This window comes from Vanellus vanellus, assembly GCF_965231255.1.
Source record: "Vanellus vanellus genome assembly, chromosome: 15".
Classification (NCBI taxonomy): Eukaryota; Metazoa; Chordata; class Aves; order Charadriiformes; family Charadriidae; genus Vanellus; species Vanellus vanellus.
The window spans coordinates 342,782-366,419 of record NC_138920.1 but is presented as its reverse complement, the minus strand read 5'-3'; the positions used below and the strand labels follow the sequence as shown (position 1 = coordinate 366,419).

The 23,638-nt window shown below is 57.2% G+C and overlaps 1 protein-coding gene across 1 annotated transcript in view; it reads left to right on the top strand.

Annotated features, from left to right (window-relative positions):
- CHD6 (chromodomain helicase DNA binding protein 6) overlaps window positions 1-23,638 on the top strand; it is a gene marked incomplete at its 5' end in the record, with an annotated part of 92,211 nt that overhangs the window by 55,111 nt on the left and 13,462 nt on the right. The window contains 22 exon segments of the mRNA XM_082490873.1: window positions 996-1,082; window positions 1,360-1,494; window positions 1,815-1,936; window positions 2,510-2,753; window positions 3,167-3,343; window positions 4,974-5,117; window positions 5,904-6,159; window positions 6,653-6,863; window positions 7,373-7,568; window positions 8,114-8,278; window positions 8,661-8,840; window positions 10,083-10,193; window positions 11,346-11,548; window positions 11,955-12,154; window positions 15,496-15,655; window positions 16,073-16,162; window positions 17,167-17,270; window positions 18,209-18,338; window positions 18,626-18,686; window positions 19,388-19,445; window positions 20,125-20,344; window positions 22,414-22,622. Of these exon segments, the coding sequence (XP_082346999.1) occupies window positions 996-1,082; window positions 1,360-1,494; window positions 1,815-1,936; window positions 2,510-2,753; window positions 3,167-3,343; window positions 4,974-5,117; window positions 5,904-6,159; window positions 6,653-6,863; window positions 7,373-7,568; window positions 8,114-8,278; window positions 8,661-8,840; window positions 10,083-10,193; window positions 11,346-11,548; window positions 11,955-12,154; window positions 15,496-15,655; window positions 16,073-16,162; window positions 17,167-17,270; window positions 18,209-18,338; window positions 18,626-18,686; window positions 19,388-19,445; window positions 20,125-20,344; window positions 22,414-22,622 (3,463 nt within the window).

Sequence of the window (23,638 nt, the reverse complement as noted above, 5' to 3'; positions counted from 1 at the left end):
AGCGTGCAGTGCTGGAGGTGCTTTCATGGTGGAGCAGAGATGCCATGGGAGAGAGGGAGCTATAAAGACTTGGGCTTAGGGCAGCTCCTGCCTGCTCTGCTCTATAAGCAGATTAATCTTGTTTAACGTGAAGGGTGTTCTATAATTTATCTTGCTGCTCCGGAGATAGTTGTTGGATCTCCTCAAACTGCCCCTTACAAGTGTAAATCAGGCCAGTAGGCTATGAACATTTCTCCATGGATGTAGCTGGAAAGATGGGGGTGTGTGTCAGATTTCTCACTCCCAAGTCTGTTTGGGGTCTTTCCCAGGATGCCAAGAAAACAGCATGTGTTGGAACGCACTGTACCATTAACGATTTAGCAAGGAGCAGACACTCTTTCCTGTGACTATCTGGGGCTTAGGGAGCTGTGAACATAGAAGCCTGATTTTTCTCCTTCCCAAGCCCCAGACAATGTGTCTCTCTGAGGACCACTCCTAGTGTAACGCCCACTCCTCCCCAGGTGTTCCTGGCAGGAGGATGAGCCCTTGCCTCATGAGCGGTTACTGCTGGTGACTGCTGAGTTGAAGGTGGGGAGAGAGAGAGGCAGAGACAAAGAATAAGGTCTCTTCCTTGCAGAGGAGTGGAGTTCATTGGGTGCTATGTGTGGCTCTGTGCTGTGGCAGTCAGAGCTCTGGATGCTGCACATAAGCTAGAGCACACAGCTCAGGGCTTTGTACCCTGGGGCCAGATGGGCTGGAGAGGACGTTCCTGCCTCCCAGCAAGGGCAGCATGGAGCCCGTGGCTGCTCTAAAGCAAGAGCTTTGCCTTCTGCAAGGCTCCTGCCTCCTCTGCAGAGACAGATGTCACGTACCTGCATCCAGGGCACTTGGTGTGCTGCGCACAGCTAGCAGCATCCTGGGGACAGATGTCCCACAGCTGTTTACTCATGCCCACCATCTGTTTAACCCTGGAATCACCTTGAACTTACCTCTCTTTTTACTCTCTGCTGTTGCAGCCTGATGAGGATTTGTTCAACCCGGACTATGTGGAGGTAGATCGAATTCTGGAGGTGGCTCACACAAAGGACCCTGACACCGGGGAGGTGAGTGGCTGCATCGCTTACTAGCCCTGTGGAGGGAGGGAGGCTTGGCAGGAGGTCCAGATCCACGACATGCATCACGTGTCATCTCTGAGCACCCTGAGGCTTTCCCAGCCTTGCACAGCCTAAGCCCGGTCCCCAGGGACCCCTTGGACAGGGGTAAATGGAGGGCCACTTACCGTCCTTGTGACCTGCTCTCAGTTGCAGTCTGTGCCCTCGCGCTGGGGCTGAGTGGCCATGAGTCCTGCGCTGTCTCTGAACCTGTCTCTCTCTGCTGCAGGAGGTGACTCACTACCTGGTGAAGTGGTGCTCGCTGCCCTACGAGGAGAGCACCTGGGAGCTGGAGGAGGATGTCGACCCAGGGAAGATTAAAGAGTTTGAAGCCCTCCAAATCCCTCCAGAAATCAAGCACATGGTAACGTACCCAGAGGTAACGTACCTGGCTGGCAGCTCACAGCCCTGGGCAGGCAGGGACTGTCTGTGTCTTGCCAAGGTCCAACAGTGCTGACCTTCTTGTCCCTGCTGCTGCAGTGCAAGCCCCAGATCCTCCCCTCCAGATGGGTTAGTTAGTAGGATCCGAGGGTGGGATCCAAAGGCCAAGACCTTGCTGTGAATCAGCTGTAAATGACTTTTCTGAAGTGTTGTCCTGATATGCAGCCCCAGAAGCGGGGTCTGGCCTCGCTGAGTGTTAGACTCTTCCTCTCCATGGACCTTGCTCCTGCTCTCACCTCCTAGGAGCGCCCGGCATCTGAGTCCTGGCAGAAACTGGAGAAGTCCCGGGAATATAAGAACAGCAACCAGCTGCGGGAGTATCAGCTGGAGGGAATGAACTGGCTGCTCTTTAACTGGTATAACAGGTGAGGAGGGGCTGGAGCTCTGGGCTCCCACAAGGAGTCCTGCTGACAGTGGGGCTCCATTGTGTGCAGTGACGGGACCGGGAGAGCTGACAAACAGGGGCCTCGCAGAGCAGCCACCGAGACCTTCCAGTGCTGGAGCTGGCAGGCAGCTGCCAGAAAAATTGTGTTTGTTTTAGCTTTGCAATTGAGTCTTTAGGAGTGTTTCTCTCTGGTAAATGAGTCTTGGAGAGGAGATAGTAGGGGTTAGCTATGGGTCTAAGATAGACCTTATTTTTGGTATTGGCCCGTTCCTGTGGCAGGAGTGCAGGAATATGCATGTTCTCAGCTGCAGCAGGCCATCAGGTGCATATTTCACTGGCTAGCGTGCACCCAAAGGAAAGTATCTTTCACACTAACTTTGAGTCCATCATCTTGCAAGAAGTTGGATGGTCTGGCTTACCCAGACCAGTTTGGGCCACTGTATCAGTGGAGAGGTGTGGGTGGAGGTGATGTGTCTGACGTCCCATCGAGTCGTTGGTGACAGGGTGTTCCTGCCAGAGACCCACGTTCACCTGCTCCTGTACATCTTTGCAGGAAGAATTGCATCCTGGCTGACGAGATGGGGCTGGGGAAGACAATCCAGTCAATCACCTTCCTCTCAGAAATATTCCTGATGGGCATCCATGGCCCCTTCCTCATTATCGCACCTCTCTCCACCATTACCAACTGGGAGAGGGAGTTCCGCACCTGGACAGAGATGAATGCCATCGTGTACCACGGCAGCCAGATCAGCCGGCAGATGATCCAGCAATACGAGATGGTGTACAGGGACACACAGGTGATTGACGCACACAACACTCCAGGATGCGGCCCCTGGCCCTGGCTTCCTTTACTTGGGAAGCACTGAGCTGCGTGTGGAGCTTGTGGTTCATATGGAGAGGGAAAGGTGGTGGCATGGGTTCAGGGTACACTGTGTATGAGTGAAGAACAGGCCCAACTCATGCAGCAGAGCCCCAGACGCAGTTCTTGTCCAGGCCTGTTCATCTGCCCTGAAGCAGTGTCTGGTTTGGAGAGATGCAGCCTGCAGCCAGCGAGGAGGCTTGCAGGAACCTGCCTGCTGCTTGGGAGAGATGAATCGGGGGAAATCCCAGCTAGGAGCCAGCTGCTAACACTGATATGCTGACAGGATGTCTGACAGTGTCCTGCCACCTTGCAGGAGTCGAGCGCTGCCTATGGTTTATGTCTCCCTAGGGTAACCCTCTCCCTGGGATCTTCAAGTTCCAGGTGGTTATCACCACCTTTGAGATGATCCTTGCCGACTGCCCAGAGCTGAAGAAGATCCAGTGGCGCTGCGTGGTCATTGACGAGGCACATCGCCTGAAGAACAGGAACTGCAAACTCCTGGAGGGGCTGAAGCTTATGGCCCTGGTGAGCATGTCCTGCCCAGGTTCACGTGCGAGCAGGGTGGGCCAGAGGTGGCCATGCCTAGCCATCAGATGCCACTGCCAGCTGCTGAGGCCCAGTGCCAGGGCTGAGAGCTCCCTGTCAGAGGGAAAACCATCCAGGACCCATCAGGTCGAAGTGCCAATGACTGGGGGCCCTTTGATGGTGGATGGGGTGGAGGTGCCCTCACAAAGTCCTTTTTGCTGAAGTGGAATGTTAACCCACAGCAGGCCAAGGCCCCCGATGCCTTCCCATCTGTGTGCAGTCCCTGGTGGAGCACTGCCTGGCCTTGCAGCACACAGGCAGTTGCTGACCAGCCGTGCACAGCATCCTCCAGCTGTGGTGTGCGTTACACCCTGCGGCATGCAGGGCTGCAATATTCAAGCTGGTTTCTTACTGCTCTGCAAACATGGGACCAGTCCATGCCAGGGATGGGAGTGCAGGACTGTGGGTGGTGAAAAAAGGGATTGATGAGCTGCTCTGAGAAATGAATTTGTATGTCCAGCTCCTTTCCAGCCCTGGGAAAGGCAGTGCTGCTTTATGCTGGACATCGGGGCTGTTGGGTCTCCCAGCCCTACCCAGCTTCCATCACACTCACATGGAGCTGGGCCGGGCCTCTGAAAATTATTAGTCTTATTTCTCCAGTTCCCAAAGACCCTGCTGTTTCCTGATGACCTTGTGTTTTGTGCAGATCCCTGCTGGGTTGTGAGCAGCCTGGGGCAAAGCGGGATGTCTGCTGGCCCCCCTTCATAACCATCACCTTCCTTTGTACAAGTCCTGTGGGAGCCTCCCGTTGTCCCACCTTACAGTTGCCCTTCTTTTATAGCTGGTGACTCTTGGGGACATTCCCTGCGTTGGTTTGGGCAGGAGGATTAGCCTGAGCAGTGAGCGAGCACCCAAGTGTCTGACACTTCTGGGACAGAGCGGCTGGTGTGACCCAGGAGGCAGCAGCTGGTGGTGTCAGCGCATAGAAGGGAGTGCATTCTCCTTGAGGGGTCATCTCACACTCCCAGGTCTTGGGGGTTGTCTGGACCCCATCTCCTTTTATTGCACATGTATCTATATGGTGAAGCCCTAATAAAAGCTGCCCCTTGTTCCCAGTGCACACTTGACACAGTCATATGTGCCCCCTGGAGCACCCTGCTCATGCTGGCCTTAGCAGCAGGTTTCTGATGCCCCTTGGTATCACGTGGGCCGTGTTCCCTCTTGTTCTACCCGAGCCCTGAAGAGAGACATCCTGCCCCCAGGTGTGCGGGGGCTTGGGCTCTGTCACTGTCCCCATCTGATGCCAGCACAGCCCTGCCTGAAGGTCTTGTGCCAGGGCAGGGCTGAAGCCTGGGGCAGTGTGGGATTCTCAGTTTTGGCTGTTGTTGCTGCACAGAGGTGGACCGGGACACATCCAGGAAAGCATCCTGGGAGCCACAAGGCAGTGTTGCGTGGCAGTGGCCGGATCAGGGTGGGCACCATGGCCCAGGAAGCCTTTCAGGGAGTGTGTGTGCCCCCAGGCCACCCAGAGCGCTCCTGAGGCTGGACGACAAGGAGTATTGCACTCTTGGGCCCCCTTGGACCCAGTCGGTGGGTCTGAGTCCTCAACCCGTTTTCTGTGTATACCCAGGAGCACAAGGTGCTGCTGACAGGGACCCCCCTGCAGAACTCGGTGGAGGAGCTCTTCAGCCTCCTGAATTTCCTGGAGCCACAGCAGTTCCCCTCAGAGACAGCCTTTCTGGAGGAGTTTGGAGACCTGAAGACAGAGGAGCAGGTACCTAGAAGAGTGATGCTGGTGACTGTTAGCACAGGCCACTGGGACACATGGTCACCAAGCCAGGCGTGCACTCAGACATGTGCTTCATGGAATTAAATAGGACCCCTCGTGCCAGGAGAAGTGAAGCTGTGACAGAGCCCCCAACACTGCTTTAGAGAGAAGAGACCAGCCTGTGCCGAGGCAGTGGTCTACTCCCTGCCTAGCTTCCTACTGCCCCTTGCGTGCCTGGGCAGCACTGCTCACCCCGCTTTCCTACCTGGTCTGTCCTTGAGACTAACAGGAATGTAGGGGGAGTGAGGAGACCATGTGTCAGTCGCCTTTGTCAGGTTCCCCTGGGGAGCCACACTCCAAAGTTCTTATTGAGCATGGATCATGGAAAGCAGCTCGATCCCCTGGGCTGTCTCGCTGCCATTTCAGTGTCTGGCTTAAGTGGAGGTTGCACAAAGATTGTCATTCTGAGGGAGCAGGCATGGGCACATGGAGCAACCGTCATCTCGGCTGCTATCAAAGCTCTCGGCTCTCCTCTTGCAGCAGACACATTTATCCAAGGCTGCCGGCAGCAGAAGCGTGTGGAGTTCATGGCCCAGGGCTGGTTACTCATGTGCCTGCCCCAAGGAAGCCAGACCCTGAGGTTGTCCTGGCTGTCAGCAGAGCATCTGCTTCAGGGTCATTTGTAGGGGGTTTCCAGCCTGGGGCGGCTCTAGCATTGCAGGTCCCTCTGCTGTTGTCACCATGTGCTTGCCATGCAGGGTGGGCAGTGAATCTCTGCGCTTGCTCTGGCAGGTGAAGAAGTTGCAGTCCATCCTGAAGCCCATGATGCTGCGACGGCTGAAGGATGATGTGGAGAAGAATCTGGCACCCAAGCAGGAGACCATCATTGAGGTGGAGCTGACCAATATCCAGAAGAAATACTACCGGGCCATCCTGGAGAAGAATTTCTCCTTCCTCTCCAAGGGTGCCAACCAGCATAATATGCCCAACCTCATCAACACCATGATGGAGCTGCGGAAGTGCTGCAATCACCCGTATCTCATTAATGGTGAGAGGAGGTGTGGGGGGACAGATACCACTGCAACATTTACTGGTCACTACCTGCAGAGCTCACCCAGCCTGGGAGCCAGCTCAGGCTGTCATGCTGTCTGCTGCTGGTGTGGTTGTGCATCCAGGCCCAGCACAGGATGCAGCAATCTGCCTCGTTGCCCTCACAGGCAGCCCAGCTCCCCGCAAGTGCTGCTTGCTGGTGGGCACCTCGGGGTCTTGCAAGGCTTGCTATGTTTGGGGGTGTTCTGGTGTGGGACCCTCTCCAACTTCCCAGCCTGGCTTGTTCTGCCAAGAGCTGGTGCAAGCCCTGAAGGAGTATAGAGTCACAGGAGTGGAGGGGCTTCTGGAGGTCTCTAGCCAACCTCCCTAGGTCTGATCAACTGCATGGGTTCTCTTCCTTGAGTGGTGGCTCTCTGTTGCCCTGGATGGGAGGCTGGGAGTAGCTGCACTGCCAGCCTTGCCAAAAGCTCATGTCCCTTCTCACCTGGCAGGGGCGGAGGAGAAGATCCTGGAAGACTTCCGTAAGACACACAGCCCAGAGGCGCCAGACTTCCAGCTGCAGGCGATGATCCAGGCGGCCGGGAAGCTGGTGCTCATTGATAAGCTGCTTCCCAAGCTGATCGCTGGTGGGCACAAGGTGCTCATCTTCTCCCAGATGGTGCGCTGCCTCGACATCCTGGAAGACTATCTCATTCAGAGGCGGTTAGTACAGGCTTCAGCATTCACCACAGCTCCTCCACATCACCTCCGTCCTGCACTGTAGGTTCAGAGTGGAAACAGCCCAAGGTGGGGATTTGGCCATTCTGTGCCCACATACCAAAGGACCTGAGTTAAGGCTGGTGGGTGCAGAGACCCCAACGCTGGGCAGCTCTGACCTGTCTGTTCTGCATTGCCCAGGGCTAGTCCTAGGAGTGACTAAATGGAAATAGGCCCTTCCTTTGGTTGTGGTTCCCGTGAGCCCTATATCCATGCACTGTGTGTGGGGTCATGATGATTTTGCCATCATAAGAGGAACAACTTTTGGGAACAACCACAGTGCACACAGGCTGATGGAGCCTGAGCCTCCACCTGTGCACGGGTCTTGCCAGTAACTCCCAGCTGCCCACGTGCCCACACACAGCCCGCGGGGAGGAACAAGAAGGTTTTTGTAATCCACAGCCAGTTCAGGCCCCACTGTGACCCTGCTCTCGCCTCTTCCCCTCTCGGAGCAGGTACACCTATGAGCGCATTGATGGGCGGGTGCGCGGGAACCTGCGCCAAGCTGCCATCGACCGCTTCTGCAAGCCCGACTCGGATCGTTTCGTCTTTCTCCTGTGCACGCGGGCGGGTGGGCTGGGCATCAACCTGACCGCTGCCGACACCTGCATCATCTTTGATTCAGACTGGAACCCACAGAACGACCTCCAGGTAACGGGCTGGGCTGGGAGAGCTGCTGGGAGGTCCGGCAGCACAGGTCCCGTCACTCATGCCAGCCGGGGTGGGAGGGGCAGCAGCACCCGGCTGTGCTGGCCATGGGGTGCTGTGCTGGGAGAGCCACAGGAGTGCAGGCAGAGGGCACATCTCATGGGGGAGATCACAGTGTGGCTCTAAAAGTATGGGTGGGCCACAGACCAGGCAACACTTTGTCCATACCTGGTGCTGGAGGGGGTGAAGTGTTGGGTGCCCCTCATCTGCAGAGAGCCAAGGCTCCAGCCTGAGCCCTGTGTCCTGCCCGGGGGTGCAGGGGTCTCCAATTCTGGCTCCACAACCACGCAGGGCTGGTACTAACCAGCACCCGCTGGCAGAGCCCTGCCAGGTCAGCCACAGGCTCTCGGTGAGGGTGCTCTGGTGGGTGGGAGCTGACTGTGGCTCAGGTGGGTGAGTGGTGGGTGATGGTGCAGGGTGCCACGAGCCACACGGTCCCCATCCTGCTGGGCTCACTGTGCTTGACACTGTGTCCTCTGCACTCCCAGGCTCAAGCGCGCTGCCACCGCATCGGGCAGAGCAAGGCGGTGAAAGTCTATCGCCTCATCACCAGGAACTCGTACGAGCGGGAGATGTTCGACAAGGCCAGCCTGAAGCTGGGCCTGGATAAAGCCGTGCTGCAGGACATCAACCGCAAGGGCAGCACCAACGGGGTAGGTTGGAGGTGCTGCAGGAGAGCTCTTCTCCTTCTCCTGCAAGTCACTGCCAGGTCAGAGCAGAGACCTGGGCAGGCTTCAGGGCAGGGAGAGCCCGGTCCCACACACTCACGTTGCTGCTGTTTGACCTGACAGGCTGTCCCTGCACTGCTGTGGGGTGGGGGACATGTGTGGTGCTCTGTCTGGGTGACATGGACTGAAATTCCTGACAGTCACTTGGGCAATGTTTTAAAGTGACGCCTTTGCTGTAGTAGAGGGAGGTCTGGGCTGGCTTGGGGCATCTCTGCCCTCCCTCCTGGGGCAGAGGGAAGAGCCTTCTCCTGCTGTGCAGTGCCCAGGGCAGCTGGCCAGGTTGGTGATGCCCTTGTGTTTTGGGCAGGTTCAGCAGCTCTCAAAGATGGAGGTGGAGGACCTTCTGCGGAAGGGTGCCTACGGCGCTCTCATGGACGAGGAGGATGAAGGATCGAAGTTCTGCGAGGAAGACATTGATCAGATCCTTCAGCGCAGGACACAGACCATCACGATCCAATCTGAGGGGAAGGGCTCCACCTTTGCCAAGGTGTGCTGTGCTCCACTGGGATTGAAGGAGGTCTCCCCCTGGGGTGGTGGGGGACACTCTGGGAGTGCGCAGGGCAGTAGTGTTGGGCTGACCTCTTACCTGTCTCTTTGAGACAGGAGGCCAAGCTCTCCTACCTGTCCCGCTGTGGCCAGGAGGGAGACCTCGCAGGGGCACGGCAGCAGCATGGTCTCCTATCTCACTGGTGGGCAGCAGAGCATTGAGGAGGGGGCCACCAGCCTGGGCGGGTGATGTGAGGCTGCCTGGGAGGGTTCAGCTTGCCAGCTTCCAGTTTCCCTTTTAGGCCTGCTCAGGCTGGTGAGAAGGCAGAGCAAGGGCTGCCCTCCAGGTGCTGGGCAGTGCCACATGTGCTCTGTCACCAGGCTGGTGGTATGGACGGATGCAGAGCTGCTCGTGTTTCCCAGTCAGGGCACCACAGGGTGGAGGGCTTGCTCTTCTGATGGTCTGAGGACTCCTTGCCACAGCAGCAGGTCATGCCCAGAGATAAACCCTCTGCCCGGGGCTGTTGTGGGCAGGGTCAAGCCTCTCCTTGGGAAGGGTGGATGAGTTCAAAGCCTGGGTGAGATCCAGTGCTGAGCTGAGCTGATCCAGTCCTGAACTCATGGGCTGAGCTTATTTGATCCAGAGTCTGTCACCTCCCCTGCCCTTCTGGACACCAGTTCCCCAGTGTGGTGCTTTGCCAAGCAGAAAGGCAGGTGGACACCTGGGTGTGGGACCTTAAGCAGAGCCTTCCTACAGCACAGCCCATCTCTGTCTCCAGCCTCACTCTTCTGCTGCCGTGAGACCTGGCTCTGCAGGAAGAGCCCTGGGATGGTGGCAGGACCCGGCTGCTGGCCCTCACAATGCCCAAAGCTGGGTGCTGCTGTGCCATGGGAATCTGTGCACCGTGGGGCCCTGACACCCCCACAGGAGAGAGCCCGAGGAGTCAGTGCTGTGCCACGCTCATGGCTAGTGTCTGCTGGGGGCACCAAGGGCCATCTGTCCCTCCTCTTGCGGGTGGCACAGCCCAGGCTCCGATTCCAACGGGTCAAGCAGGACTGCAGAAGAGAGGGCTTCAGCTCCCTTAAGCAAACAAAGGGCCCTCTGGCATGTGCCAACATGGTGTGTAACACCCCATGGCAGTGAGACTGCGCTGCAGACAGATGCGTTGGGGATCTCTACTTGGGAGAAGGCACATCTGGGTGGTGGGTTGCACCCTGTTTACTCCTCTTCTTTCACTCCCAGGCCAGCTTCGTAGCATCAGGAAACAGAACTGACATTTCCTTAGATGACCCCAACTTCTGGCAGAAGTGGGCCAAGATAGCAGAGCTCGATACAGATGCCAAGAATGAAAAGGTAGGATCCAGCACGTGGCCCGTGTGCCCCACAACTGCAGGCCTGTCACAATGTCCAGATAAGGCAGTTGCAGACTGGAAAGGAATCCTCCTGGAGTCTCGCCTCTTGCCCTCACTGGCAAACTGGCTTCTTCCCACAGTGGCTGTGGGCAAATGTGGTAGCTGGACCTCCAGTGAGGTGGTGCTTGGCTTCTCCTGGCCTGGTAGCAGAGCTGCTGCAGGTTCTCTACATGCCTCTTGGGAGCATCTTCCAGGGACAGCATCCCTGTTCTCGGCCTGTGCCTGCTCTGCCCGTGAAAGGAGCGCTGTAGCTGAGCGCTGAGGTGGAGCTGGGAGGGTTGATGACTCTGCCTGTGGGGAGGCAGGAGTGGACAGATGGGGTCCCATCACTGCTGGCCCTGCTGAGCTCGTGGGCTTGGCTGCGACCCAGGCCTCTCCTCCCAGCTCCTCCATTGAGCGCAGGGCGCAGCAGCCGTCTTCAGTGCAGCCCCAGCACCTGCTGAAATTCCAGCTAAGGCAGCAATGCCACAGAGGTGGTGTTAGACAGCAGCAAGAGGCCCTGCAGCTCTGCAGAGCTCACTGCTCTAGCAGGGAGAACGGTGGTGGTGGGGGGTGTCCCACGTGCTTGAAATCCAGGCAGATTTAGCTGACGTGAATTCATTCGACAGGGTGGGGGGAAGGAGAGAAGGCAGGTACATGCTATTTAATTTCATATTGCTCCCTCCTGCACCTTCTTGGAAGCTGCCTTTCCTCTTCCAGCCCACCTCTTTCCCCTGACACAGAAATTACACCGCCTCCGGCACAGCACTCAGCGCAGGCAGCGCTGGGAGGGCCGGGAGTGTGATTCAGTGCTGAATCAGCTGCTGGTTGTCAGCAGTTTGAACCCAGAGGGCCTAATTTTCGGCCTCCCATTGTTCAGGCTGAATTGTGTGCTGGCAAGGAATTGTCTCGTGTGTGCAGGCTAGAGCCGCGCGCAGGTAATTTGGAGCAGGTATCCCAGTGGGAAGGGGATGGCTAGCCACGGGGCTGGTGAGCTGGGAACCAGAGGCACGAGCAGAGCAGGGTGGCAGTGTGGAGAAGAGGATGTACTATGCCCCGATGGAAGGCAGGTGTTTCTGCCTATACCCGAGCGCATTCTCCTCTGTCCCTCTAGGAGAGCCTGGTCATTGACAGACCCCGGGTGCGGAAGCAAACTAAACACTACAACTCCTTTGAAGAGGATGAGCTGATGGAGTTCTCCGAGCTGGACAGTGACTCAGATGAACGACCCACGCGCTCGCGGCGCTTCAACGAGAAGACACGGCGGTACCTGCGGGCTGAATGCTTCCGTGTGGAGAAAAACCTGCTCATATTTGGGTGAGTCTCACCCCCTCCCAGAGAGTACAGCCACAGCCTCCAGATGCCACAGTGCGCAGGTGGGCCACTGGCTGCCCCAACCGTGTTCTGTCCGTCCTGCTTGCAGTATGCCCTCCTTCCAGCAGTGACCTCCTTGGTGGGACCTGGGCTCTAAGTGAACATTTGGGATGGAAGGAGAGTTAGGGGGGCAAAGCATGAGTGCAGTTGGCTCTTCCAGAGTCTGCTCCTGCCTCTGCCCTGTTCAGTCCTGGGCAAACTTCTCTCTGCTCCCGTAATGGGGGGGCAGAACACCCCTATCCAGGGGAGCTGGCAGGGCCATGTCCCTGAGCGAGCTCCAGGAGAGAGGTGCCGGTGAGGTTGCTAGTTGCACAGGAGCGTTTACTCTGTCTATGTTCTGCTGTTCTAGCTGGGGACGCTGGAAGGATATCCTGACCCACGGGCGGTTCAAATGGCACCTGAATGAGAAGGACATGGAGATGATTTGTCGGGCTTTGCTGGTCTATTGCGTCAAACACTACAAGGGGGATGAGAAGATTAAGAGTTTTATCTGGGATCTCATCACACCGACGAAGGACGGCCAGAACCAGGCTCTGCAGAATCACTCAGGTATTGCGTGTTCTCTCTGCCATTGTATCTGTACCCGCCGCTGCTGTGCTAGCCTACAGGGCAGAGGCTGTAGAAGTCAAAGCGGTGCTGATTGAAACAGCAAGCAGTTGTGCTTGAGCAGTGCAACTCTCTCTGCACAGAGAGACTGGCTGCCGTGGGAATGACCTCCACACTGGCCCTCAGAGCGAGCAGCAGGGGCTGGCTGGGTGGGGGAGGCTCTTTCCTGGCTCCCAGTGCCATGGCTGGTGCAGAGAGCCTGGTGGTGGGAGCAGAGATACCATCCTGCTCTCAACTGGGCACTACTAAGTTTTCTCTGGCCTGTGAATACTGTTAGGGTTCCCCCGCGCGGGGAGACACCGGGCAGTGAGCTCCTGGGGCGCTGGTGACCATATGAATACATTGGGTGTGATACGTGTGAGGGTGCTTATTTCAGTCAGAGCATAGATGTGCCTGGCTGTTCCTCAGGGCATCGCAGGATGCGGCATGGATCGTTGTGCAGGGACCCTACCTGCGCCTGTTGGCAGCCCTGACCCTAGTGCCAACTGCTGAGACCACCACATGTGGCACTCGCAGCTGTGCCGGGGAAGCTGGTGGTGCAGTCTGTGCAGCCATCTCACCCCAGGTCACCAGCTTGTCACCATCATGGTTCTTGTCCCAGACATACTGGTCTGCAGTCCCTGCCCTCATGGGTAGAAATGCAGCATTGGTTTGTCCCAAGACCTCTGTGATGCAGAATCCCACCCAGGTGATGCTGCCTTCTCTCACTCCATCTAGCAGGACCGTTTATGTCAGATTTCGCTGTGCCCTCCCTGTTCAGAGGACTCGTACGCTTATTTTCCAGTGTGTGAGGTCCACATAGCACACCACATGTCCAATTTGTAATTGCATCTGTGTTCCGTTGGGTAGAGGTCTCCAGTATATACTCAGCTTCAGACAGGGCCAACCCAGAGCATTTCCCAGTGCTGCTCTCCCGCTCTCTGGCTCTGCCTGGGCAGTGGGGCACTGCAGATTCGCCCCCGTGCCTGCAGTGCAGCGTCTGCTCGCAAGAGGTGTCCCCTGGGGCTGGAGCAGCACAGCAAATAGCGCCCACCGTGCAAACAGCACCATGCAGCCGCAGTGGCTTTTGTCTTTAGTGATATGAAGACAGAGCCAGTTCTGGCTCCTTGGATCAGCTGGAGGGTTGTGGCCTGGGACACGTGGTCACTGCCCGTTCTGTGTCGGAGGACTCTGCGCTGACCTAGCAGCACAGTGTCCGCATCCTGCGGCTTTCAGGACAGGTGAGTTGGGCTGGGAGGGACGGCTGGGGGAGGCCACGGCCCTCCCTCCGTGGTCAGAGCCCCACGGCTGTGTGCTGCTTGTTGTGCGCTTGTGATCTGTGGCGCGAGGTGAGTATCGAGGTGGCTGGGACTCTCCAGTCTGCTTTTATCATCAGGGAGCCTGACTGAAACCTGGGGCTCCTCTTTCAAGGTGGTGGAGCGCAGGGGAGGCTGTTCTGGAGTGGTGCTGTTGCTGAGCCCCGAGAGTGTGCTGTGTGTTACTTGGTACTTAAAACCCAACATCACCATTTCCTTCTGTGTGGAAATGCCCGACTGGCTTTACAGCGTGAGGTCCAAGCACATGGCCTTCAGTGGCTTCCTTAAGTTACTCCAATCACCTCCTACAATGTCAGTGCTGCCTGCTGCCCTTGCCACACAGCCCTGCCCAGAGTGGCGCTGGGACTGGACTTGAGAGCCCTGTGGGGAGCAGAGCAAGAGTAAGAAACAAATTGACTGATATGAGTGGGCTTGATTTAGATAATGCCAAGTAACAAACAAGCCACGGTTTCATTGGAGGCTCATGAATGCTTTAGCGCAAGAGCAATACTAAAATTGGATATTTAGCAGAGGGAAGCAACCAGGACGTTCTCCATCAGCTTGTCAGAATGGCTTTTCCCACCTGTGAAACCTCCATGTGGTCTTGGCCAGAGGGACAACGAAACCATCTAGCCCAACCTCAGAAGCTGGAGGAGAGCAGAACCCTCCAGTGCGGAGCAGCCACGCGGCGGACACTGCTGTGGCTCACCATGGAGCCTGAGGTACCACTCGTGTTTGCAGAGAGCTGACCAGGCGAGACATGCTCCGGGTCTCCCTGATGTGCAGAGAGCAGCAGCAACCTCCAGCCTTGCTAGTGCACCCTGGGGCTGTTCCTTCTCAATCCTGTATCCGCCTGGCTACAAGGGATGAGCACAGCATGAGGGCAGCCCAGCTCAGAGCTCTGCTCTGATCCAACCCCGTCCTGCCTTCCGACCTGGAAGAGGCCAAGCTGCTGAGGAAGCAGCGTTTGCCCAGAGTTCGTCAGGTGGATTCGGTGCTGAGTACAGGAGCCCTGGTGCCCACTGCAGGCCTCCAGCAGCCACCTGGGCTGGAGCTGCAAAGTTTATGAAGGTGTTGAGGACACGGCAATACTCTCTCTTCTTCCCTGGTGTCGCAAGACTGGACAGATGGGATGGGACTGCTGAAAGACTTCTTTCCCCTTCGCGTACATAGGCAGGAGAGGACATCTGCAGGACCCTGCGGCAGAAGCATCTGCCCAGGGAGGCAGCTCCTCCCTCTCAGAAGACTCCAAACAGTAATGACCCCACCAGGGGTTGTTTCCATGTTCTGCTGTGAACTCACATCTTATTTCAAGTTTGAAAATGTGTCTAATTTTCAGCTCCAGCCACTGGATCTCATTTTATCTTTGTCAGCCAGGTGGGACTTTGTTCCTTTTCTCTTCAGTATCTTTGCCAAGTGTAAATGCCCCCCCTTGCAGTGATCCAGTTCCCACGCAGCCCTCCTCCTGATGCACGGAATAGGAAACAACCCTTACAGAGCAGATCTCAGATCGTCAGGATTGTCTTCTGGTCTTTGATCATTTGGGAGCCTCTTGTTTGAACTCTTCTCCCAAATCACTGTGTTGTCCCTGTAAGATGAACTTCAGAGCTGGCTGTAGCGTCTAGGTAAGGCTCTAAGAGCTGTGCCCATCACCAAAGTCCCTTCCGTGCTTCTATGTGATATTTTTATACATCGAGGGGTCATGTTATCCTTTGGGCTCAGCATTGCATTGAGAACTCACAGCAATTCAGTTTCTGTGGTGATGCCCAAGTTTTTCTTGGAGACAGAGCCCCCCATGCTCTGCGTTTACCCCGTGCACTTCTCCCATCCTGGCTCGCCGACCTGCAGCCAGGAGCTTTGCTCGGCCTTCTCCAGCTCCCCGGCTCTGCCGCCCTGCTTGGGCACTGCAGCTCCAGAGATGCCTCGCAGTGGTGCCCGGCCTGGCCCGTGGCGCCCGTGGTGCTCACTGGCTGCCACTTGCTGTTACAGGCTTGTCAGCACCAGTGCCCAGAGGCAGGAAGGGGAAGAAGACGAAGAACCAGATGCTGCTTCCCGAGATAAAGAACGCGGACTGGCTCGCCACCTGCAACCCTGAGGTCGTCCTGCATGATGACAGCTACAAGAAGCACCTCAAACAGCACTGCAACAAGTGAGTGTGGGAGCCCACGCCAGCTCGTGGAGACCGTGGGCTGAGGGCCTTTAGCCTGGGGAGGGTGGGAGGGAGCCGCAAAGGGCTCCCAGCCCACGCAGTATCACCGTGCTCTGGCTGCTGGACCGCTTTGGGACAGCAGCCATGTCCTGAGCAGCAAACCTCTGGCCGCAGGGCCCCAGGAGACCGCAGGGCTGGGCACTGTGGCATGACACCACATGGCCGGTGCCCATCCTGCTTCGAGAAAGTGGGTCCTCCCACGTGGGGAAACAGGGTGTTGAGCAGGTTTCCCTGGCCCTACTGACCCTCGGAGCGTCCTTCTGCACACGCTTTGGCGAGGGCCACTGGGCCAGGCCCTAGGCTGGCATCTGAGCACCTGCGTGCTAGTGTGCGTTCCTCTCTGCTGCCCCGGGACAGGGTTCTGCTGCGGGTGCGAATGCTCTACTACCTGAAGGCTGAAGTGCTGGGGGAGGCTGCGGACAAAGCCTTCGAGGGGACCCCTGCCAGGTAGGGACCTTACGGTGAACCCCTGCGATGCTTCTCGGGGAGGTGGTGGCCACGCTCGAGCACTGCCACAGCCACCCAGCCCAGCCACATCTGGGCTCACGGCAGCTCCGGGCGAGTCAGACCCTGTGGTCAAATCCCCAGGTCTTGCTCAGACAAAACTTCATCCTTAGACAGCAGCTCTCCCTGGGCAGGGACCGCGGCCGTGGCAGCCCTGTTGAGGTAGCTCTGAGGCTACGGTGCCGGCATCGGGGGTGGTGAGGATGCTTGGGGACACCCTGCAGCCTGCAGGAAAATGTCTCCACGTGCTGCCTGACAAATTGGCCTTCAATCCAAAGTGGGGGCTCACAGAGACTGTGCGCAGTTCCCAGGGCCAGACCTCGGAGCAGAGCGTGCCCCACTGCTGTGGCCTGCGGTCCCTTCCCAGCACTGAGGACAAGGGTCTGGCAGGCTCTGGTAATGCCACTGAGCCCTCAGCCTGCCAGCTTCTGCCCTGCCTGCAAAGACACAGCTCTTGGTGCTTCAGAGAGAAGTGTGATATGCTGAGCTTAATTTCCTCGAGGTGTGCTGCCTTCCCCAGCACAGCTCTATCAGCACGAGTCTGTGCAGAGGGGATGTTGCAGCCCACCCTACCGCACATGCTATTCTTTGGGGGCTGGTAGGTTTGAAGTGTTTTCCCCCAAGAGATGCTCTTCGGATCAGATAGGATCTCCAGTCCTCTGGTGTTGCTTGGGTGGGAGGGGAGAGGGGCTGTGCAGCCTCCCCAGCTCTGGAGAAAGAGGATGGGGAAGGCAGTGGGCTGCGGTGGAGCCAAGGCTCCAGCTCTCTGACCCCCGGGAGACGTGCACATCCCCCATGGCAGGCCCCAGGTCAGCCTTGCATTCATTAGCTGTCCCCAAGCCAACGAGTGATGGCTGCTGTCTCCCCCTGCCCCTGCCCAGCAGTGCCCAGTGCGCTCCACTGTCTAGTGAAGCTGGGAGAGGGCATTCATACCTTGTCTGCCACAGAGAGCTGGACGTGCTGCTGCCAGACATTGACTACGTGGAGATCCCAGTGGACTGGTGGAACGCCGAAGCCGATAAATCCCTGCTCATCGGTGTCTTCAAGCATGGTGTGTACCCAGCTTGTCTGGTGGGTGCCAGTACATGAGAGAAACCCAAGTGGAGCACCTGGCCAGAGCTCCAGTACCTGGAGGGGACGTCATGTCAGTATGAGGGGGCAGAGCCGTGGCCATTCACCATGGCCACACAGGGCCAAGGCAGCTCTCCCCAGGCACTGTCAGCTGTGGCACTGCCAGCTCATTCTGGTGGTGGGTCAGGCACACTGCAGTTCTCGGTCTCATGGCAGATTCCTCTGGCTTGCCAGAAGCAGCGTGCAGTTGCCAAGTGAGGGTGAGGAGGAAGGCACAGGGCCTCTCCTGACATCCCCAGCCTTGTCACAGTATCACACAGTATCACAGTATCACAGTATGCTAGGGATTGGAAGGGACCTCAAAAGATCATCTAGTCCAATCCCCCTGTCGGAGCAGGAACACCTAGATGAGGTTGCACAGGAAGGCGTCTAGGCGAGTTTTGAATGTCTCCAGAGAAGGAGACTCCACAACCTCCCTGGGCAGCCTGTTCCAGTGCTCTGTCACCCTCACTGAGAAGAAGTTTCTTCTCAAATTTAAGTGGAACCTCTTGTGTTCCAGCTTGAATCCATTGTCATGAAGTCCTCCTGCAGGTTCCAGGAGCCACGGGGCTGTTTGCTCCCAGCTGCAACCTGCTGCGGGCGCTGGGCACAGCTCTGCAGGCACTGCGCTGCCTACCGGGCAGGGCTGCTTGGTGGGATGGAAAGGCTGACCTTTCTTTTTGCCTGCTGCCCAGGGGCTGCAGAGAAATTAACAGCTCTTGGGAAAGCATTCTGAATTTCTGGGGGTGAGAATTGTTCTCGCAGCAGCACAGACAGAGAGTGAGAGCCGGCTGGGGAGCTGTGTCCCACAGAGCAGGAGGTTTGCCTGAACCTGGCTCAGGCTTGGCTTTGTGCCATCTTTCTCCTTTTTGATGGCAGGTTATGAGAGGTACAACGCCATGCGGGCAGACCCGGCGCTGTGCTTTCTGGAGAAGGTGGGCATGCCAGATGAGAAGCTGCTCTCTGCGGAGCAGGGTGTCAGCGACGGAGGCCAGGATGCTGCCGAAAGGTGGGCAGGGGATGGAGCCAAGCTCATGGGGGCTGTCTGGCTCATTCCTGGGGGCCGGGTTGGCAGTGGGGCAGTGCTGTGGGGTGAGCTGTGTGCAGGGAGGAGGAGCGAAGCAGACCGTGTGTGTGAGCGCAGCAGGCAGGGGGGAAGGCAGGTGGGAGCTGGCTCCCCAGTACGAGGCGGAGGGATGGCAAGAGCACCAACACTCCACTCCCTCCTGCCAATGACTGGCACAGCCAAGAGGGCTGTGCTGCCACTACCAGGGACTAATTCACTCTCTTACCCAGGGGCAGCGTGGAAAAGGAAGAGAGCAGTGGGGAAAAGCTGGAGGGGCTGCAGAAGCAGGAGGTGAGTGGGATTCACGGTGATCAATGCACGTCTGCTGCTGCCAGGCCTGCCCTCACACCCTGTGCTGCAGGCTTGGCTCCATCAGCTCTGCTGCGGGGCACCAGGGAACCAGCGCTGGCGGTGACCCTGCTCTGTGCCGGCTTTGCCGTGCCATGCACAAGCTCTGCCCCACACTGCCTGCATCGCCTCTGCGTGCTGGAGCACAGCTTCTGCTGTTGTCTCTGTGTGTTCCCTGAGGACCTGGGCAGCATTCACCTTGTGGGGAGCTGGGGGCGACTGAGGGCTGGGGACGGCCAGGGGTGCTGCCTCTCATACTCTGCTTCTCCAGCCACGTGGGGCCCTGGCAAAGGAGCTGGGGTGTCTCCTGGGAGAGAGGAAGAGCAGTGAACGAGGCAGCATGGGAGCAGGGTTCGTTTGAGCAGCAGAGGCTGTCACACTGCTACTGTCCTGGGCAGTGGCATTACAGCTTGTGTCACTGCAGTGGACCTCCCCTCCAGGCCCAAAATGGACAGCACTGGCCCTCTGAGCTGTCACCTCCCCTGGCCGTGCTGCTCTGATCCTGTGCGACTGCAACCCAAGGGCACAGGACACGCAGCCCTGCCCATTGTGCCACTCCGTACCCTGCCAGGGCCGGCTGGGCTGCCAGTACGGGGGGTTCTGTGCACGGCTGGAGAGCCTTCTCTGATGGTTTCCTTCTGCAGGACATCATGGCTGCTGGGGTGGGCGAATCCAGTGAGAAGCGGGATGAACCAGCGGCAGGTGAGGCCGTATCTCCCACAGCGCAGCGTGTGGCTTCCCAGGGGCTGGCACAGCACAGCCGGAGCGCTGAGGCAGGCGCGGCTGGGCTGAAGGGACACACTGCTGGGCTGGTGGGACGCACTGCTCTGTAGGTAGCTTATCCTGGGCAGGCTCCTGTTGGGGACCCTCCCGTGCAGAGTCGCGTGTGACCCAGGGGTGGGCCCTGTGGCAGGGCAGCCAGGGTCCCAAAAAAGGGTTTTTCCAGCTAGAGCCACCCAGGGGTGACTAGAAGCCGTTGGTCTGACCTTGTCCATGCAGTTGCCTGCATGAGATGATTGTGCAGGGTCTCTGCGGTGGGCAGTGCTGGCAGATGCCGTGGGCTGGCTGGCCCCACTGCTGAGTGGGCAGTTGCAGTCCTCTCCCACACATGGCCTGGCCCGGAGCCATCGTTCCTACCCTGATCTCTGCCTCTGAGCTCTCTCTGAAGGAAGCTCAGACATGGTGAGGTTGTGAGCCAGCAGCTTGAGGGTGCAGAGGCCAAGGGATGGTGCCCGCACGCCCCCCCTCATTACTGTGATCCCTGGTGTCCCCCCATGGGACGAGGAAGGCAGGAGGGAGCTCTCGGAGCTGGCCGGAGGGACATGGGAACCTGTGGCTTTGACTGTGCATTAAATACTAATGTCCTTGCTGATGTTTGAAGCCCAGGATGGCTCCGACTCAGACAGATCCTGCTGGCCTGTCTCATCTGCCCTCACAGCCAGACTGCGGAGGCTCGTCACTGTCTACCAGCGCTGTAACCGCAAAGAGCTGCCTCCCCGTGCCGAGATGCTGGTGCCTGGTAACCATGGATACTGGCTGCAGGACGAGATGTTCAGGAGAGCCTCTGAGATGGACTCAGTGAACAAAGAAATGCAGAAAAGGTAACACAGCAGAGGGTCCTTTCCAAAGCTGATTTAAGCCAGTTGAAATCCTTTCCCCCCTGGATTTACGCAGGTAAATGTCACCATGGCTGTTGCGCAGCCAGCTGTCCACGTGATGGAGGCACGTGGGTCCTTGCTGGGCAGGGAACACTGCTCCCATCCTCAAGGGAACCCTGTGGCTCCGGAAGCCAGCCCATCCGGGAAGCAGCCTCCACTGTGGTTTGCAGGTAGCAGCTGGTGACACGGTGAAAGGAAGTGAGGGGACAGCTCTTCAGGGTGAAATCCAGTGTCTGCTGGGCCAGGGATCAGCCCCAGCAGAGTGGGTGCTGCTGAGCCGTGTTGTGAGCTTGGGACACATCATATCTGAGTGGTGACAGATGAGTGCTGTCACAGCCCATGTGCGTCATGTGTAGCCTTTCTGACCCTCGTAGCTCTCATGCCACTGCATTAGCCTCCTGCCTGTGGCCTCAGGAGCCTGGCGGTGGCATATCCTGGTGGTGGTGTGCTCCCATTTCATCCCAGTAAGGATGGTGGGGCCATCTTGGTACCCTGAGTGACTTTCTGCAGAAACCAGGGAGGGTGTGTGGCAGAACGATGTCGCCCCCATTGCTGCCAGTCCCCTTGGACTTCCTGAGCTACAGGGACTCTCTGCGGTCAACAGTCCTCAATGGCTTTGTCTCCTGTGATGCTGTCCCCATTGCAGGACCCCATGTAACCATTTGGTATCTGTGCTGCCCTGTGCTCTCTGTTCACGACCTCCCTGTATGGAAGCTGCTCCAGCCCACTGATCTTCCCTCTCCCCTTCCTCTGGACCTCTTCCAGTTGTACCATCCCCTCTTCAAGGTGGGAGCATCAGTGGTTGTGCTGTGGACACCACAGCAGCCTGGTATTTCCTGCTCTTTAATTCTGTGGGCTTTTTATTTTTTGAATCTCCTTACAGGAATATCCCACCACCCTTTAATTTGAGGCCTTTCAACAAACTCCCTGTTGGGCTCCTTGATTTGGATCATTGATTTTTTTATTAACTTTCTTCTTGCTATTCTCCTTTTTGGAATGAAATATCCCTGCAGAGGGCTCATGGCCCCTGGGAGCAGGGGTGGAAATGCTTGTCTAGGTGTATTTTGGCCAGCTGGGTGGGTGCCGTCACCCTGTCTGCTCTCCCTTGACTTGTCCGAGCTGCTGGTGGGTGCTGGCTCAGAGCTGCAATTCAGAGGAGCTGAGAATTAACTTTAAGCTTTCCTTAGCCCACAGCACTCACCTTTCTCTGCTGTGACCCACTCCTGTGTTTGCCCTGCAGTTTGTTCCTGGGTCTGTTCCCTGTGCTCTGTTTCCCTGCGCTTTGTTTGCCTGGGGCTGTATTTGCCCAGGACGCTCTTCACCATCTCTGTCCTGGATCATTCCTTTGAGTGATCCCCACGAGGTGAAACCTCAGAGGGTCCAAGCCAGAGTGAAAGCTGTGCTGTAACGGTGCTGTAACTGAAACTCCCCCTCACCGTGGCTGCTTTCCTCCAGTGGGGAGGGGGTGACATCCACCCCTGGCACCCAGGAGTCAGCAGGGTGGATGGTTTTGTTACTGGGACCCTTACGGCAACAAATCCTGGTCCCAGTGTCCCTCTGGAAGAGGCTGGATGTGAACTGTGGCTGCAGGACCTTTCTTTCTAATTCCTGGTACAGAGTTGGCCTTTCCATGGAGATGATGAGATAACTTGATGTGGAGGAAGCAAGTAGGTGAGATAGGTCTGTGCCTCCACAGAAGTTGCTGGAGACTGCGCCCCATCAGCAGCTCAGCCAGGAGCTTCACTTAGTGGTTTTTCAGACAGCCAAGAATGTTTTTTCAACAGTGTGCCCAGAGCCAGAGGGCCTGTGGCCTTCGCTCTTCCTCTGTGTGTGCCATAAGGCAGAGGATCTCAGGTTGTAGTGATCTCCCTGGTGTGCTCCTCTTGGCAGCTCCTCTAAAACTGGTGGGCAGTAACTGAATAGTCCTTTCTGAGCCTCTCTGCCTGATGCCTTGCCCATACTGGAACCAGAACTTGTCTGAGTGGTGTTCGTGTCTCCTCCGTGCCCCACAGGTGGACCAGGAGGGAGCAGGCAGATTTCTACCGCACTGTCTCCTCCTTTGGGGTTATCTATGACCAGGAGAAAAAGATCTTTGACTGGGCCCAGTTCCGAGCCATCTCTCGACTGGAGAAGAAGACAGATGAGAGCCTGGAGAAGTACTTCTACAGCTTTGTGGCCATGTGCAAGAATGTCTGTGGTCTCCCACTGTGGAAAGAGGATGGTGAGTGGAAATTGCGTGGCCTGCAGGAGGGTAATGGTAGATCCATGTAGCCTTAGGTCAGAAATGGTGCCATTGCTCTTGTGGAGCAGGAGGGCAAGGGAGGAGTTTCAGGGACAGTTGGGGGCAGTGAGATGCCAGGCAGTGCTGTGGGCTTGCGGGAGGCACGTGCATTTCTGGCTGCCTTGTCACCACCATGTACTGCCTCCCCAGCACAACGGGAAGGCAGGGCAGCCCTGTGGGCTCTAGCCTCTGCTCTCGCAAGTCTCACAGAGCTCTCACATGAAATCACAACCAATTTTTTCCAAGACAGAAACCTCTGTGTTGCTGTCTGATGTGAGGGAGGAGAAGTAGAGAAGCAGCAAATCACATCTTCTCCACGCTGGAGCTGGGGGTTGTTTGGGCAGTCTGTATTGCTGGTTTCTTTCTAAGCATCTCTCTGCTGGCGCTGGACAGAGTCCATACAGTGCCCGTGCTGTGGCGTAGCTGACTAGAAAGTTCTGCTGCAGGGTCAAGGGAGTCTGAACCCACCACAGGAGGCTTGGGAAGCCTGACCAACACACAGGGCATCCACTTTCTCAGCATGCTCTGCAGACTCCCAGTTCATTGGCACTGTGCAGGACATGGCACATGAAAAGTTGCTTGGGGGCTATTTAAGCACAATGTGATTTGCTTCTAACAGCAGCAGAAGGATTTAATCTCAGACCTGTCAGAAGGTCCGGTCTCAGGCGCAGTTCCTTGGATGTGTGTGTTAATGCCTTAGGTGGGTTTTCCTCATCAAAAGAGCTGCATGAGTTGAGGGATGCCCTTCCCTGAGAACCTGCGAAGGGCTACCAGGGGCTCATACTCCAGGGAGCCGCTCTGCTGGCAGGTCCAGGCAGCTCCAGCACTGCCGGCACTGATGGAGCAGAGCTCAGGCAAGACTCTGAAATCCTCTGCAGCCGAGTGCTGCTCTTGGTCCATCTGCTAAAGTCGAGGGAATTTACTCCTGTGTGTCTGTTTGGTGTCAAATGAATGGA